The 17,901-nt window shown below is 42.2% G+C and overlaps 1 protein-coding gene across 2 annotated transcripts; it reads right to left on the minus strand.

Annotated features, from left to right (window-relative positions):
- Window positions 1-350: 350 nt before the first annotated feature.
- On the minus strand, window positions 351-9,460 carry TLR1 (toll like receptor 1). Of its 2 annotated transcripts, XM_040238012.1 has the most exons (4): window positions 9,162-9,460; window positions 6,499-6,596; window positions 4,266-4,365; window positions 351-3,531 (listed from the first exon to the last, which is right to left on the minus strand). In XM_040238012.1, exon 4 carries the CDS (start codon window positions 3,463-3,465, stop codon window positions 1,075-1,077), a length of 2,391 nt encoding a protein of 796 aa, XP_040093946.1. In that variant the 5' UTR covers window positions 3,466-3,531; window positions 4,266-4,365; window positions 6,499-6,596; window positions 9,162-9,460; the 3' UTR covers window positions 351-1,074. The 2 variants fall into 2 exon arrangements, with proteins under 2 accessions (XP_040093946.1, XP_040093947.1); XM_040238013.1 differs by lacking the exon at window positions 9,162-9,460 and having other exon boundaries at window positions 6,499-6,896.
- Between the last annotated feature and the right edge of the window lie 8,441 nt (window positions 9,461-17,901).

A 17,901-nucleotide genomic window follows, 5' to 3' on the forward strand; every position in this document is an offset into this window, starting at 1 on the left:
ACTGACTCGATGGACGTGAGTCTGGGTGAACTCTGGGAGCTGGTGATGGACAGGGAGGCCTGGCGTGCTACGATTCATGGGGTCACAAAGGGTTGGACACAACTGAGCGACAGAACTGAACTGAACTGAGAACTGAATGCCCAGAACTGACATTGGAAAAAACCCTGATGCTGAGAAAGATTGAAGGCAGGAGGAGAAGGGGATGACAAAGGATGTGATGGTTGGATGGCATTACTGACTTGATAGACATGAATTTGAGCAAGCTCTGGGTGTTAGTGATGGATAGGGAAGCCTGGCATGCTGTAGTCCATGGGGTCTCAAAGAGCTGGACACGACTGAGTGACTGAACTAAACTGAACTGATAGAAACCCAGCTACAGTTGCAAAAGGCATGAAGTTTTCTAACATTGACCCTGATTGGCACACAGGAACATATATCAACTGAAGTTGTTTGAACAGGTGCCTCTCTTGATTACATGATAAACTCAATAAATTCAGTCCTAGCAGAGAAATAGATGAATCCCTTTTGTGTTAGAAAGTAACTGTTTCAGTTGAGATTACATCATGAGGAACTGGGGGCCTGAAAAGACATACACACTTTAAAAATTAATTATATGATTATTTTATTTGTGGCTGTGCTGCGTCTTGGTAGCTGTGTGGACTTTTCTCTGGTTGTGGTGAGCAGGGGCTACTCTCTAGTTGCAGCTCAAGGGCTTCTCGCTACAATGGCTTCTCTTTGTTACGAAGCACGGGCTCTAGGATTCACAGGTTTCAGGAGCCGTGGCACTTGGGCGCTGTAGCTGCAGCTCTCGGGCTCTAGAGTGCAGGCTCAGTAGTCGTGGTGGATGGGTTTAGTTGCTCTGCAGCATGTGGAATCCTCCCAGACCAGGGATCAAACCTATCTCTCCTGCACTGGCAGGCAGATTCTTTACTGCTGAACCATGAGGGAGACCCCATATTTTTATCTACATCCTAAATTCAAAATCACGTTTATATCCATGTCGATGCAAAATAAGGCCATTGTTAGAGCTTCCAAAACCAGCAACATTTTCCCAAACGCAGCAGAAGATAAATTTTAAATCTCTGTGTAATGTATTTCTGCTGCTTTTCCCATCAGTTTAATATTAATGGATGCTCTTAGGTTAGCCCAAAAAAGTCCGTGTTTACTCTTCTCCTTGGGCCATTCCAAATAAGTTCTCTGTGCCATGAGAGCTCTTAGCTTGTGGTAGCTGCTAGGAATGGAATACTGTGGAATGGGATCCAGCAAGATCAGGATTAAGTTATCAGATCCTTCATGGAAGAGATTGTGGTGGGCAAAGTAGAGTTCATAATGGCACCACTCACTCTGGACAAAGTTGGGAGACAAGACAAAAATGGACTTGTAACTTTTCTCAATGCAGTTGATGATATTTTCCACGATGCTCTTGCCAGCAACAAAGTTTCTCTCATGGAGACAAATTCTTATATCTTCTTTTTCTAGGTTTGGTATTAATTCATTCTTCACCCAGGCAGAATCGTGCCCACTATATGAAATAAAAGCATGGAATTGAAGAATTCTTTGGCGTTCTTCCAAGGGTACATTCCTGGCCCTGCGCCGGGTCTGGGTCCACTGACACACCATCCTGAGGTACCAGGGCAGATCCAGGTAGATACAGAGGACAGTCACAGCAACAGCCAGCAGCAGCCCAGGGACCACAATGGTGACAATCAGCAGGGCTGTGTTGCAGGATAGCTCAGATACGTGGAAGTCCTTTAGAGGGGTTCCCTTGTAGCTTTCTGGATAGTCACACTGATAAGACTCAGGCCAGCCCTCTACCACATCACTTGATACTTGGCCTACACTTTGGATAAACTCTCTTAGCTCACAGGAACATTGGAATGGATTGTTCCCTGCTCTGAGGGACCTAATCTTCTGGCAGCTCTGGAAGAAATCAGCTGATGGATTGGAAATTGAATTATAGTCAATGATCAGTATGGAAAGGCTGCTAAGGATACCACATCCAGGAAGGTGGGCTAAAGAATTGGAAGCAAGGTTGAGTTCTTGCAAAGTTTCTAGACCAGTGACATCTTTAGGGATGCTCCTTATTCTGTTATTGTGAAGATCAAGAACCTGGATCCGAGGAGGTAAACATCTGAAAACAGAGTCAGTAAGTATATTTGAAGACATATTTAAACTTAATAAATTTCTGGCCCAAGGGCAATTTCCTTCACTTTCATCATACACCAGGGAATTCTGGCTAACATCCAGTTGTTGTAGAGACTTCATTTCCTGGGTCATATGAACTATGTTTATAAGTTCTTTTAACTGATTCTTTTGTAAGATAAGGGTCTTCAAATTAGCCAAATTTGTACAGTTTTTGAAAACCGTGTCTGTTAAGAGATTACTGGAAAAATTCAAATACAGAAATGGGCTAATTTGGGACGGGCAGACCATGTGCACCATGTGTGCGGCAGACACTGTGAGATGTTGGATGTTCATATTTGACAATATTTTATAGACATAACCTTGTGGAAGACTGAACACATCATGGACAACTTTGTGTATAGACAAGGCCTTCAGTGAAGTGTCAGAATAATCAAAATCTCTAGAGTCAAGGTAACCTTGTAGTTTCACATTCGAAATGGAAAAATACTCAATGCTTGTACGCCAAACCAACTGGAGGATCGTAATGAAGGAATTCCAAGTTATTTCAATGTTGTTTAAAGTAAGATTTGATAACCTTGAGTTCTTTTGAAGTTTTGACAGAACATTTTCTAAATAAGAACACCCATTATCATCAAGCACACATTTGATATTAGACAGTTCCAGGCTTACTGTGGTGCTGACTGACACGTCCAAATTAAAATGGAATTCCTTTCCTGTGGGGAAAACAACGTGCAGGCTCTGTGTCTTAAGGTCTTGAAGGCTCTCGGCATCTTCTCTTTCCCCATAAGTATCTCCTAAGACCAATAAAACCTTGCTGATGTGCAAACGAGTGATTGACTGCACACTGGATTTTTGTAACTGTGTGGCACTCAACCCCAGAAATTCTAGTTGAGACATGTTGCCAAACTCTTGGCATATGGGCAGGGCATCAAATGCATTAAATGAGAGGTCTAAGTGCTTGAGGTTCAGAGTCGAGTGGCAAGAAATCTTCTCCAAATTGTTGTGGGACAAATCCAAGTATTCCAGTTCCTGGTTGAATTTAAAAACACTCAAGTCAAGATACTGGATTCTATTATGAGAAATTATCAAAATCTTCAGCTTTGATAGTGAGAGGATGTCAGGTGTCTGAAGCTCAGAAATATAGTTGTATGATATATCTAAGATGGTTGTTTCCAGGGATAAGTCTTTGGGAACATAGGTGAGACCTCTTTTTGACATGTCAATTAAAAATTCACTTTCATCAGATAATTGAGTTCTGATCTCAAGTATTAATATAAAGATGATGGCAAAATGGAAGATGCTAGAAATTTTTTTAGTCATTTTGTAACAGTAGACATTTCTAAGGGTAGTTGCTATTCTTCAGAGCATCTTGATACAGTACAGATCCTAGGGGTAAAAAAGTCAGCATTAAATGACTATATTAAATTAAGCATGACTGACATTAAACATTTTTTTACTAGAGTCTTATTAAATGAAAGCTACATTCTTGGGAGTCACACAACCTGAAACCAGGAAAATACACATATTCATAAACAGTTATACTGCTGCTGCTGCTAAGTAGCTTCAGTCGTGTCCGAATCCATGTGACCCCATGGACAGCAGCCCACCAGGCTCCTCTGTCTACAGGATTCTCCAGGCAAGAATACTGGAGTGGGTTGCTATTTCCTTCTCCAACAGTTATACTACCTCTAATCAAATAACTTTTAATATGGATATGTAATGGATTGAATGGTGACCCTCCTCCCAAAAAAGATATGTCCACCTCCTAACCATGTCCTAATCTCCTAATTGAATATTACCTAATTTAGAAAATGGAGAAGGCAATGGCACCCTGCTCCAGTACACTTGCCTGGAAAATCCCATGGATGGAGGAGCCTGGTGGGGCTGCAGTCTATGGGGTCGCACAGAGATGGACACAACTGAAGAGACTTAGCCGGAGCAGCAGCAATTTAGAAAAAGGGTATTTGTAGAGATAATTACATTAAGAGTCTTGAGAAGATCATCTTGGATTATCTAGGACTCAGCAGTCCCCAAATTTTGGGCACCAAGGATTGGTTTTGTGGAAGATAATTTTTCCTCAGATGGAGGTGGGGGTGGTTTTGGTTTTAATCTCTGCTCACCTCCTGCTGTGCCTCCCACTTCGTAATAGGTCATGGACCAGCACCACTGGGGTTGGGGACGCCTAATCTAGGTAGTCCCTAAATCCAATGATGGTTATCCCTGTAAGAGAAAGAGTGAGCGTTATTTACAACAGCCAGGATATGGAAACAAAACTAGGTGTTTATCAATAGATGAATGATAAAGATTTTTTTTTGTGTGTGTATATATATATACACATATATATATAATGGAATATTAGTCATTAAAAAAATGAATTCTTGCCATTTGCAACATGAGTAGGTCTAGAAAGTATCATGCTAAGCGAAATAAGTCAGACAAAGACAAAAGCCACATCATCTCATTTATATGCAGAATCTAAAAAACAAAACAAACAAAATGAAAACAGATTCATAGATACAGAAAATAGTGTGTGCCAGCAGAAAGAGGGATGGAAGGTGGGAGAGTGAGGGGATTAAGAAGTACAAACCGCCAGTATATAATTAGTAAGTTATGGGGTTGTAATATACAGCATAAGGAATATGGTCAGTAACACTGCAATAACTTTGATAAAAGATCTTTCAGAAAATGATAAAAGATAAGAAAATCCATTCACTCATTCATTTATTCAATCAGTATTTATGGATAACCTTCTGGCCATGTTTTAGGGACTAGAGATAAAGCAATGATCAAGATAAGCTTCTAATTTTCAAGAGCTTATTATCTAGAGGAAAGACAGAACATAAACATATAATAATTTAATGTAGTGATACCCACTATACAGAAAAATAAAGCAGGGTAAACGAATCAAGAATAGTGGTAGGTGTATAACAGTGGTTGGTGGTGGCTTTTTCAGATTGATTAGTCAGAGAGGGCCTTTCTGAGAATATGATGTTGGAGCAGAAATCAGAATGAAGTGAATGAATCATCTATGGGAAGATCTGGGGGGGAAGCATTTCCTTCCGGCAAAAGAAAAGGCAAGTGCAAAGGTCCTGAGGTAGGATTGAGGCTGGCTTGTCTGAGGCACCGTATTACAACCCCATAACTTACTAATTATATACTGGCGGTTTGTACTTCTTAATCCCCTCACTCTCCCCTCACTCTCCCACCTTCCATCCCTCTCCAATGTTAGCATGGAGTGAGGTGGGTGAGGGGAGTTCAGGCCAAGAACACAGGGGGCAGATCATTGTAAGGAGTTGGGATTCTATCCTGAGAGTGATGAGGGGGTCAGTGACCACTGAAAGGTTTTAGATGGGAGCAGTTTCCTTCTCTCTCTTATTCAGAAAACTTTTCTTCATTCATTTGTTAGGGGAAACACTTACTGAAACCACTTGCCTTAGCCAGGCACCACAGTAACCACCTACAGGAGTTATCTTAAACAGGAAGTCCTTGGTAAGGAATGCAGAACTAACAAGCTACCACCAACCGGAAGATTTCAGGAAAGGTCAAAAGGAGAGAGAAGACACCACCCATGTGTCCTACTAATCTCCCAGAATCCTTCTCACTGGAATCCATGTTGGCCAAGTGATGCTCACACCACCAGGAAGAACCCTGAGTCAGAATGATTGGCCAGAGACAACCCTGAAACTAATTCCATCACTAATCCCGTAAACCTAATCCCATGAAACCTGAGATTTTGAGTCATGTGGCAGAGCAGTCCTCCTGGGTTCCTTTACCTTGATGCTCTCCACCCAGGTGCCCCTTCCCAATAAAGTCTCTTGCTTTGTCACTGCAGGTGTCTCGTTGGACAATTCATTCCTGAGTGTTAGACAAGAGCCCACTCTTGGGCCCTAGACAGGGGTCCTCCTTTCTGCAACACATTCATTCATCAAATATGTATGTATTCCCTATGATATAGTAGGTATTGTCCTGGGTTATGTCATTACACCGGCCCACCATTATTCAGACACTATTTTGTTATCAGCATTCCCATAGAATATGAGACCAGTGGGTCATGTTGGTATGAACCCTAGACAGTGAACCCTCTCACCACCAGAGACCCCCTGAGTGGGAGGGCTACATGGCTATGCAGATATTTTAAGGAACTTATTCAAAACCTCCTAGAACCACATTATATAAGCAGACCATTAGTATTAGCAAAGAGTTAAATTCCTCTTCACATGTCCCCTCAGATCTCTCAAGAAGAGCTGAGGGACCCAAATAATTCATGTCCCAGAAACAATCGTGAGTTGTAAAAGTTCCCCAAGTGAGACAGACATGCAAATTTATCTAGTTGGGGGAATTTCTTGGACTTACCCTTTCACAGAGATGCCCAATGATGCCTTGGTGATCCTGACCTCTTCAAACATCAAAGAGGGCCATGTATGCCCCCTTCACCACTGCTCATGAAGACCCTGCAGAGGGAAGGGGACAGAGACATTATAATGTATGTGAAAAGTACAGGCGGTATTTCTATATCATTGATTGTATTTGGCTGAAAGACCCAGAAATGTCTCAAGTCTCTCTCTTCAGCTCCCTGAAAGAGCTACCCACACAAGGAGACATTTTTCAATGAGAATAAAAATAATACTCAATTACTGTCTGGGCCAGTGCCTACTATCTCAAAACAGAACTATCCTGTGTAAGTTAAGTTGAAGCAAGAGCAGCTTGGGCTTAAGGCTCAAATGGGATTCTTTACTTATTCCTAAACCTGAATCCAAATCTCGGGATCTTTTAGCCATCCAGCCAAACACCAGAGTACAAGGAAGCAGTGGTCAGCACCCTCGGGTGTGTGCACAGAGTGGCCAGAGAGACAAGCAGCAGAGACGGGACTCCATGCACAGACATGAGCGCTTAGCACACAGCGAACCCACCACAAGCAAGAGGAAAGTGGTAAGGACAGCTTGTTTCCTAAACAGCAACAACCACAAAAAAACTACATTATGAAACTGAGATAGGCTGGGACCAGGGACCTTTTGCTGCAGTGCTATAGTGCTTGCATCTCAGCAAACATCTCCAAAAAACAAAGAAAGTACAAGGGACTGAAAATAACTGCATGCATGTGCAGTTGAGACAAATCCTGGACAAAGGACACTAAAAGACCAAAAAAGCCCATCTGCTACCTCCAAAGAGCCTAGAGCAAAGACAGGGAGTCTGGAGCAAAAGCAGACTGTGTGTGCCCTTGCACACAACACCAAAGGGGTCGGCAAACCACCTAAGCCACCCCTCCAGCCCCACCCCTGGACATCCCTCTAACCTCACCCCCATAGAAGGAACCAGCTCACCTTCCCCCCAGGCCAGTGGACAAAGGAACCTGTTACTTGTTCTCACTCCCTCTGCTGCAGCAGGGGCCCCAGTGAAGCCTTGCCTGAATTTCTTGTCTGGCCTCTAGTCAGTTTCCAATGATTGGGGAAGGCTGAGAACCCTGGTCGGTATCAAACTCCCTGTCTTCAAGCATTGAGAAAGCATGACTTCAGTTTTCTGCCTAGCTGAATTATTGACTCAAATATCTTCTATTTGCTCAACTTCCATTTTGCTCTTTCACTTGCAGTAACTATTTGAAGCACTCAGTTTATTAAACCATTTATATTACTATAATTAAGAAGTCAAAGTGTTACATACATGTATTTAGTCACCTCAGTCATGTCTGATTCCTTGCGATCCCATGGACTGTAGCCCACCAGTTTCCTCTGTCCATGGAAATTCTCCAGGCAAGAATACTGAAGTGGGTTGCCATGCCCTTCTCCAGGGGATCTTCCCAACCCTGGGATCAAACCCAGGTCTCCTGAGTTGCAGACGGATTCTTTATCACCTGAGACACCAGGTTTAGGCACTTAAAGGAGATATAAAGTGTATATACCAAACTTGCTATATCAGTGAAAATCAATATTTTGTCAAGGTCCTAATGAACAGCACAGAATCTCATCTATAGTAGCGGCTCAAAATTACTTTACTGCCAGACAAAATTATTATTTGCAAAGTTAACTAGTAATAGATTGCTGTAATTTGATAGTATAAAAATATCTCCAGATGTGTTTATGTCTATTTTCATGATTATGATAGGTTTAGCCTCACCTTTTATGATTCAGTGTATCAATAAATGTGAATTGCCTTTGCCTGAAGACTTTGGAGGCATGGAGTCGAGACTTTGACTTGTCTTAATAGCTAATACTCATACAATCAATCTGGCCCATTGAGTTCAGTCCCACAAATATTTACTGAGGGTTTTCTTTGCATGAGGGCAACTAGCTATAAATGTTAACCACAGGCTGAAAGGATCAAAACCAGTTCAAGAGCTTTTCTGCTTTGTTTTCTATGCGGTTTTGTGAACTTTTGCTTTCTATTGTAAAGAAAAACTCACAACTCTTTGGATCCAACTGGGTGTAGCCTGGGAAACATTTTCAAAACCTGCAATTCCACCACAATAGCTGCACCCTAGGACAGTTTCTGTAGTCTGAGAAAACAGGAAAAAAATACAAATTGTGGGAATTGCCCAGAGAAAAAACTCAAATGCACCTGTCCATAAAAACAGGAGTCACTGGGCAGCCCTGCCTCCAGGAGTGGTTTACCTACAGCTCACTGTCCTCAGCATTTTCATTACAAAGAGATAAATGGAGGGAACAGGATAAAAAGAGCAGTGCCATCTGAATCAACTGCTAGCAGCTCTATCAGAAACCCGTGAGATGTTTATGACCCAAATATTCATCTACCAACTCAAATCTCTTGAAAGCAAATCGTGCCTGAGATGAGGTTCATTTAAAAAAAAAAAAAATACACACACACACACACACACAAACCCTTTCTCTGACTCAGAACAAGCAACTGATAAATAAATGCTAGTTCAAGTCACAGTAAGTACATATCAGAAATAATGCACTTAGAAAAACACCCAGGACTTAATCATAGAGATGTCTGAGATATTGGGGTCTAATAACTAGTTATACCATTTATTTTACAGAATTTAAAAAGATGTTGCTTACCAAGTTGGCCTGTTCCTCTGTCCTGTTGGCAGTCTGTAGAAAAATCAAATACTTCCTCAAACATTTTATTCCGCTGGTTTAGTGTTTGTGGGTGGACTGGGGAAGCTCTTCTACGCCACCTACTGAATCCCACTGAAATTACATGACACAGTCAGTGTAAACCTATTTTCTCCTATTCATGTGTAGAAATGGTCTGTGAATCCACAGACCAGCAATAAGATAGAATCACCTCTCTGTGGGCCCCCTTTCCTACAATCAGTTCACTAGTATCTACACTAACAAAGTGAAGGAGGCGGTAAATAATAATCCACCGATGATTTTATTCAGCTCAGTTCAGTCACTCAGTCATGTCCGACTCTTTGCGACCCCACGGACTGCAGCATGCCGGACCTCCCTGTTCATCACCAACTTCCGGAGTTTACTCAGACTCACGTCCATTTAGTCAGTGATGCCTTATTTGCTGAATTCAAAATGCTTATCGTCACCATGCTGATGGACGTAGGGGTAGAGGTATTTCAAGTGTTTTACTTCTAACTCTTCAATCAGGCCACTATTAAAAGTGCCTGAAGGCGGAAAGAAGCAGCGGTCAAGGTCAAAGCTTTGTTAAAATTCATAAGGGGAAAAAAAATCTCTCATGGGCTTTTACAGAATGGATGCTAATCATGTCTTTTCTGACAAATTGGGTTGCAAAAATCTGGTGCTCAAATTTTTCAGCTTTCTTCAAAAATTGATTTTTTAAATCTCTATGCGGAAAATAGGCTAGCTAACAATCTCTTTTCTCCAATAAAGCTTTATGTGGTTCCTTGTTGTTGGCATGCTCAAGGAATCCAACCTGATAGCTCCACTCTGGTCTTTTAAAACAACAACAGTAACAAAATAACAAGAGGGCAAATAGAGCTGAGAAATGCTAGCTTTCTTCCTCTGAACTTGTACTCAGCTTGGTGCTACCAGATGTCAACATCTTGAGGTTGCAAGCTGGTTGCAATTCTTGCTGGAATCAGCTTTTCTACCACAGGGAACAAGGCCAGCTTCCCTAAACTAAGAACCTTGAGGTGCTTTTTGACTTGTACTATTTGAGTGAACTCTGGGAGCTGGTGATGGACAGGGAGACCTGGCTTGCTGCGATTCATGGGGTCACAAAGAGTCGGACACGACTGATCGACTGAACTTAACTGAACTGATTCTGTCTCTCTCTCGGCTTCCTCCTATCCCCTCACAATCTGTTCAAGAAGGGAGGTGTACCTATAAATATATTTCTGTGACTGAAGGAATGAACCTCCTTCTCCCTCCACTCTTACCATTACTTCCCCCAGACCTATAACTGGAGATAGGCGTGCTCTTTGATGAACAATTCAGTTTCTGGCTCCCTAAAGACATTTGACGTTGTTAACTAGATCTAGAAAGTGACACCCAGGAGAGAGGTCACAGGGCACTTTAGCACTCAGAAAGCCCTGTGTTTCCCTGCAAGCGCATCCCCACTCTGAGCTGCTCGCTTGCCTCTTTTTATTCTCCCTGTTATCCAGTAGGTTTGTACCCATGCTTGTGCTCAGTCGCTCGGTCGTGTTCGACTCTGCAACACGTGGACAGTAGCCAGCCAGGCTCCTCTGTCCATGGGATTTCCCAGGCAAGAATATCAGAGTGGGTTGCCATTCCCTTCTCCAGGGGATCTTCCCCATCCAGAGACTGAACCCAAGTTTCTTGAGTCTCCTGTACTGGTAGGTGGATTCTTTACCACTGCACCAGTCAGCAGTGGACAAACACACTTGTAATCATGTACACCCAGGCATTGAAATATCCACCTCTTCTAAGGAATAACTTTAATTCTCAAAGAAGATACCTCTTTTAAATTTTAAAAATATTTTACTTAACCCAAAATATCAAAAATATCATTTAAAATGCCACAATATATAACATTATTAATATCTTATATATATTTTTCATTCTAAGTTTTCAAAATCCAGTGTGTATGGGACTTCCCTGGTGGTCCAGTGGGTAAGACTCAATGCTCTTAATGCAGAGGGCCTGGGTTCGATCCCTGGTCAGAGAACTAGATCCCACGTGCCACAACTAAGACTTGATACAGCCAAACTAATTAATTAACTAATTTTTAAAAATTCAGTGTGTGTTCTAAATTTACAGCACATCTCATCTGGACTACCTACGTTTCAGGTGTTCATGGTCAAATGTGGCTAGTGGCTACCATACTGGATGGCTTGAGTCTAGGTGGATTTATCATAACCATGCAAATAAGTACAAGCCTAAGTCGAGTCAACAGAAACTCTAAGAGCTAACTCAACATAGAGGTTTTGTATCTGAGACTCTAGGCACCTCTTTGCTTCTCTCAACAGCAGTTTTTGCCCACTCTTAATTCCATACCCAGGTGTTTCTTTTCGGATCCATGGCAATGTAAACATTCTGCCAATTAGATGTGACCTGTACTGTTGTTTTTTTTTTTTTTAACAAAAACGTTATTAAGATATAATTCATATACCATAAAAATTTCACTGATTTGAAGTGAACAATTCAATGACTTAAGGTAAAGTCACACAATTGTGCAACTGAAAGGTTGTTGTTGAATCACGACGCCGGGATTCTCGGCCCCCTGAGGAAAAGAATTCAATCCGGGGCCAGAGACGAGGCTTGACCACTCAGAGCTTTTGTGTAATAAAGTTTTATTAAAGTATAAAGGAGATAGAGAAAGCTTCTGACATAGGCATTAGAAGGGGGCAGAAAGAGTACCCCCTTGTTAGTGTTAGCAATGAAGTTATATACTCTCCAGTGAATCCAAAGAATGTCTGGAGGTTGTAAAGACCTTACCAGACCTGCTGCTGCTAAGTCACTCCAGTCATGTCCGACTCTGTGCGACCCCATAGACGGCAGCCCACCAGCCTCCCCTGTCCCTGGGATTCTCCAGGCAAGAACACTGGAGTGGGTTGCCATTTCCTTCTCCAATGCAGGAAAGTGAAAGGTCAAAGTGAAGTCGCTCAGTCGTGTCCGACCCTCAGCGACCCCATGGACTGCAGCCCACCAGGCTCCTCCGTCCATGGGATTTTCCAGGCAGGAGTACTGGAGTGGGGTGCCATTGCCTTCTCCTATCGCCAGACCTACTCCCATAATTTACATTTTAAGATAACAGAATTAGCCAGAAGGTTTAATCCAGAGACCGTCCTCAGGCAGAATATATTATTGTTATATAATCCTTGTAAAGAGCAGGTCTGCTCCCATAATTTACAGAATTAGCCAGAAGGTTTAATCCAGAGACTGTCCTCAGGCAGAATACATTATTGTTATATAATCCTAAGGAATGTAGAGAAGAAAAAAAGTTTGTCCTTTCTTCCTCCTTGAGAGTTCCAGACCCCTCTCTCCTTGGGGACCCCTAGACTTCTTATCAACCTGCCTAGGAAATGACTCTCTCACAACCATTACCACAACCAAACTTTTTCAACACCCTGCAAAGAGCCACACCCCTTAGCTGTCAATTTCCAATGCCCCATTTGCCTCAGACCTAGACAACCACTATAGATTGTACTAATGATCTCTATAGATTTGCCTGAGTATTTCATATAAATGGAACCATGTAAAATGTGGTTATTTGTGCTTTTTCCCACTTAGCTTAATGTTTTCAAGATTTGTCCATGTTGCAGCATGTATCGAGTTTCATTCTTTTGTTGCTAATTAACTTTTCATTGTATGGGTATCAGTCCAGTTCAGTTCAGTTCAGTCACTCAGTCGTGTCTGACTCTTTGCGACCCCATGAATCGCAGCACGCCAGGCTTCCCTGTCCATCACCAACTCCCGGAGTTCACTCAGACTCAAGTCCATCGAGTCCGTGATGCCATCCAGCCATCTCATCCTCGGTCGTCCCCTTCTCCTCCTGCCCCCAATCCCTCCCAGCATCAGAGTCTTTTCCAATGAGTCAACTCTTCGCATGAGGTGTCCAAAGTACTGGAGCTTCAGCTTTAGCATCATTCCTTCCAAAGAAATCCCAGGGTTGATCTCCTTCAGAATGGACTGGTTGGATCTCCTTGCACTCCTTTTATTTATCCATTCATCAGCGAATGGATATTTGTGTTGTTTACACTTATGGCTGTTACGAATATATAAAAATTCATGTACAAGTTTTGGGGAGACATTCTCTCTTGGGTATATATTTAGATATTTAAGCGTGAAATTCTACCTTGTATGTAAATATGTTTAGCCTTTTGAGGAGTTCCAGGCTAGCCACATCATTTATCTTTCCACCAACATTGTATAAGAGCTCCAATTTCTCCACATTCTTGCTAACACTTGTTATCATCTGACTTTTACTATAGTCTTCTTATGAATGAACTGGTATCTCATTATGGTTTTAATTTGCACTTCCTTGATAACTAATGATGTTGAACATCTTTTCATGTGTAAATTAGCTGTTTGTATATCTTCTTTGCAACCTTGCTGAACTTATTAGTTCTACTAGTTTTCCAGCGGATTCCTAAGTAGTATTTTCTATAATTAAGATCACGTCACTTGCAGAATGTCATCTTCTTCCTTTCCAAGATGGATACTTTTTATAACACGTTCTTGTCTAATGGGATTCCCTGGTGGCTCAGATGGTAAAGAATCCACCTGCAATGTGGGAGACGTGGGTTTGATCCCTGGGTTAGGAAGATTCCTCTGGAGAAGGGCATGGCTACCCACTCCAGTATTTTTGCTTGGAGAATTCCATGGACTGAGGAGCCTGGTGGGCTACAGTCCATGGGGTCACAAAGAATCGGACACGACTGAGTGACTTTCACTTTGACTTTTGTCTAACTACCTCAGCTAGCACTCCCAATACAGAAGTGATGAGAGGTCTGATGCCGAGGTTCTGAACCATGAGAGCAGGTTCCGAATATCAGGGAAGAGTTTTGAGAACCATTAAGTATGAGGTTAGCTATGAGTTTTCCACCTATGCTTTTATTTTTTTAAACACCAAAACCATTTTGTATTAGGGTACACCCCATAAACAGTGTTGTAATAGTTTCAGGTGAACAGTGAAGGGACTCAGCCATACATATACATGTATCCATTCTCCCCCAAAACCCCCCCTTGCATTCAGGCTGGCACATAACATTGAGCAGAGTTCCATGTGCTATACAATAGGTTTTTATTGGTTATCCATTTTAAATATAGCAGTGTGTACATGACCTTCCCAAAATCCTTAACCATTCCTTCCCCCCGCCCTCCACCACCGCCCCACCCCTCAACCCAGCCCTGGCAACCATGAGTTAATTTTCTAAGTCTGTGAGTCACTTTCTGTTTTATAAGTTCTTTTGTATCATTCCTTATCAGATGGTGGAATTTCCCATCCATTTCTAGTTTGTGAGTACTTTTTTCAGGAAGAGGTAGAAAGTACGGTTTATTTTTCTGTATTACTATTATTTTTTGGCTGCTCTTGGTCTTCATTGCTGCAAGCGGGCTTTCTTGCGTCGCGGCCAGCAGAGGCTACTCTTGCGTGGTATGCTTTGCAGTGCTTTCTCTTGTGGAGCATGGGATCTAGAGCACAGGCTCAGGAGTTGTGGTGTGCGAGTTAGTTGCTCTGTGGCATGTGGAATCTTCCCACACCAGGGATCAGACGCATGTCTCTTGCATTGGCAGGTGGATTCCCACCAGGGAAATCTCCAGAGTATGGTCTCTCACTCAGCAAGGAAGAAAACTAGTTTGAGGGATGCCTTTCCCAGCAGAGTCAATACAGTTGACCCTGAACAAAACAGGTTTTAGAGAGCCTAATCTGATTATAACTTTACAGTTGGCCCTTTGTAACTGCAGTTCCTCATCCTTGGATTCAACCAACCGCAAACAGTGTGGTACTATAGTACTTTTTTTTTTTAATCTTTAAGTGGACCAGTGCTGTTCAAACTTATCTTGTTCAAGGGTCAGCTGTACTCACAGCTGTGTTTCATTCCTTCCATCCCTCCCTCCAGATTTTTCCAACAGAAAGGAAAATTTCTCTCTCCCATCTGACCCTAGAGTTCAAATTGTGCCCCATGAAGCTGGCTGGGAATGAAAAATGGCATCAATTAGACATCTGGCATTGAATTAATTCCCCCTTAACTAGTTAAAAATTTCCAGCAATTTAAGCTGCCACCTGAGTAAATCTTAGACCAAGGCCAATCTGTCTCCAGCTACCGACCTGAATGTTTGGCTTCATGAAACGTTGATAAGCACCTTTGTACGCAGTCTTGGTCCAAGTGTTTCATTGTCACCTTAAGATAAATTCCTGGAAAGAGTGAGTAAATGTCTTGGATGGCTTTTTATGTTTACTGACAGTTTCTGTCAGTTTTGTGAATTACTTGTTCGCATCACTGCATACGTCTATATCAGGTTTATGTTTCTCTACTTAATTACACATTCTCGTTTATGTTACTGACACTCACTCTCTGTCAAACATTTTGTAAACATCTTCCCTCATTTTTTATCTTTTTATCTCATAATTTTTCAAACCAACAAATAAGTACCTTTTTATATAAACAAGTAAGTTGACTTTCTCTTTGCTATTACTGACAGTTAGTTGTGTGCTGGTGAATCAGGTTGACTTCCCAGGTGGCTCAGTGGTAAAGAATCCATCTGCCAAGCAGGAGACATGGATTCAATCCCTGGGTTGGGCAGACTCCCTGGAAAAGGAAACAGCAACCCACTCCAGTATTCTTGCCTGGGAAAGCCCATGGACAGAGGAGCCTGGCAGGCTACAGCCCACAAGGTTGCAAGAGTCGGGTGTGACTTGGTAACTAAGCAACAACAACCTAGGGTAAACCATGCTACAAAAAACAAAAAGCCTCATTATCTTTTAGCATTTGCCAATACCTATGGTTCAAGTATTTCCACTATAGCTGATTTCTAGCTGCCAACTGACCTGCTTGCAAAAGTCCTTAATATTTAACCACTGGTTCTCACAAGTCTTTATAATCAGCTCCATCAGACTACTACTACATTTTGCTTTTAGGTTAAAAGAGTTCTTCATAACAAGGTCAAATAAATATATGTGTATGTGTTCTTCTCAAGGGCTTCCCAGGTGGCTCAGTGGTAAAGAATCTGCTTGTCAATGCAGGAGACATGGATTTGATCCTTGATCAGAAAGATCCCCTGAAGGAGAAAATGGCAACCCACTCCAGTATTCTTGCCTGGGAAATCCCATGGACAGAGAAGCATGGCAGGCTGCAGTCCATGGGGTTGCAAGAGTCGGACATGACTCAGCAACTAAGCATGCACGTACGTTCTTCTCAAAGGTCATTTTTTAGTTAATTTAATGTTCTATTATCCAAGAAACGTGTTTACTGAAGAAAACTCAATAAATACAAATAAATAAAGATAAAAATTCAAATCAATAGTAATCTTACTGGATAGAGATATAATACATCACTATCATTTTTGTAGCAAACATGCAGACTTTTTAATATTTATATAAACATGCTTTAAGTGCTTGATGCCAGTAATTAAATTGCTAGGCAGTAAATTTGTGCAGTTTAGACACATACACACACACATTCCTCAGATGGCACTGGACCAAGTATTCTGATTTGTAATCTCTTAATGTGGGAGACCTGGGTTAGATCCCTGTGTTGGGAAGATCCCCTGGAGAAGGGAAAGGCTACCTACTCCAGGATTCTGGTCTGGGGAATTCCAGTACTCTGGCCTGGGTCACAAAGAGTCAGACACAACTGAGTGACTTTCACTTTCCTTTTTCTTAATTAAACCAGCTGGTTCTACAGAGTATGGTGTAGGGTATAGACTAGAAGTTTTCCTATGACTTGGGTCCAAAACCAAGGACTAGGAAGTGTAATTTACCCCCTATTCTATGGAGAGCTGCCAACCACTGGGGCAAGCACTTCCTGAAGCAGTGCAGATAGTGCAAACCCCACCTCCTCGCCATCCTCACACTTTGCCCAGGCACACATGCATACAGGGGAGGCAGTGAGAGGGTCAGCAGCACTGAGATATCTATTTGTGATGTGACGCTGCACCCTATGATATGGGGAAAGGAGATGAGCTTAAATGGAATTGGAGATTGAAAACGCTAAGCTACATTGCATTGTTAATACCTCAAAAGGACTGAAGAGGTCAGAAATCTGCTCACAAAAACTACTTCATACTTAGACTTGACTGTTGAGACTCCTTATAAACTAACTATAACTAGAAATCCCCAAAAAGTCCCTGTGGCTTTAGAAATCCCTTGAAGTCCCTTTCACTGCCTATAATTTATTCTCATTCTCTTCTAATCAAACCAATCTTCAGAAATCTAGAAGAAACTGACTTCCTCTTTTCCCAGTGTGTGGGTTTTTCTTTTTTCTTTGCTATATTCTCATTCTCACTAGGGCTTCCCTGTTGGCTCAGATGGTAAACAATCCGTCTGCAATGTGGGAGACCTGGGTTAAATCCCAGGGTTGGGAAGATCCGCTGGAAGACAGCATGGCAACCCACTCCAGTATTCCTGCCTAGAGAATCCCCATGGACAGAGGAGCCTGGCAGGTTGCAGCTCATGGGGTTGCAAAGAGTTGGACATGACTGAGCATCATCAGAGCATTCTTCTCCGTTTATATCGCAGTCATCCTAGTCATGTCTCTTAACCATGCTCTTACACCCCTCCATCCCATTCTCTCTGCCAATCTCTCCCTTTCCTGGACTTCAGAACTGTGAGAAATACACTACTGTTGTTTAAGCCACCCAGGCTGTGGTGTGTGGCAGGGCAGTCCTACCAGACCCATACACCATTCCTCTCAATGAT

This window comes from Oryx dammah, unplaced genomic scaffold (genome assembly GCF_014754425.2).
Source record: "Oryx dammah isolate SB20612 unplaced genomic scaffold, SCBI_Odam_1.1 HiC_scaffold_3, whole genome shotgun sequence".
Taxonomy (NCBI): Eukaryota; Metazoa; Chordata; class Mammalia; order Artiodactyla; family Bovidae; genus Oryx; species Oryx dammah.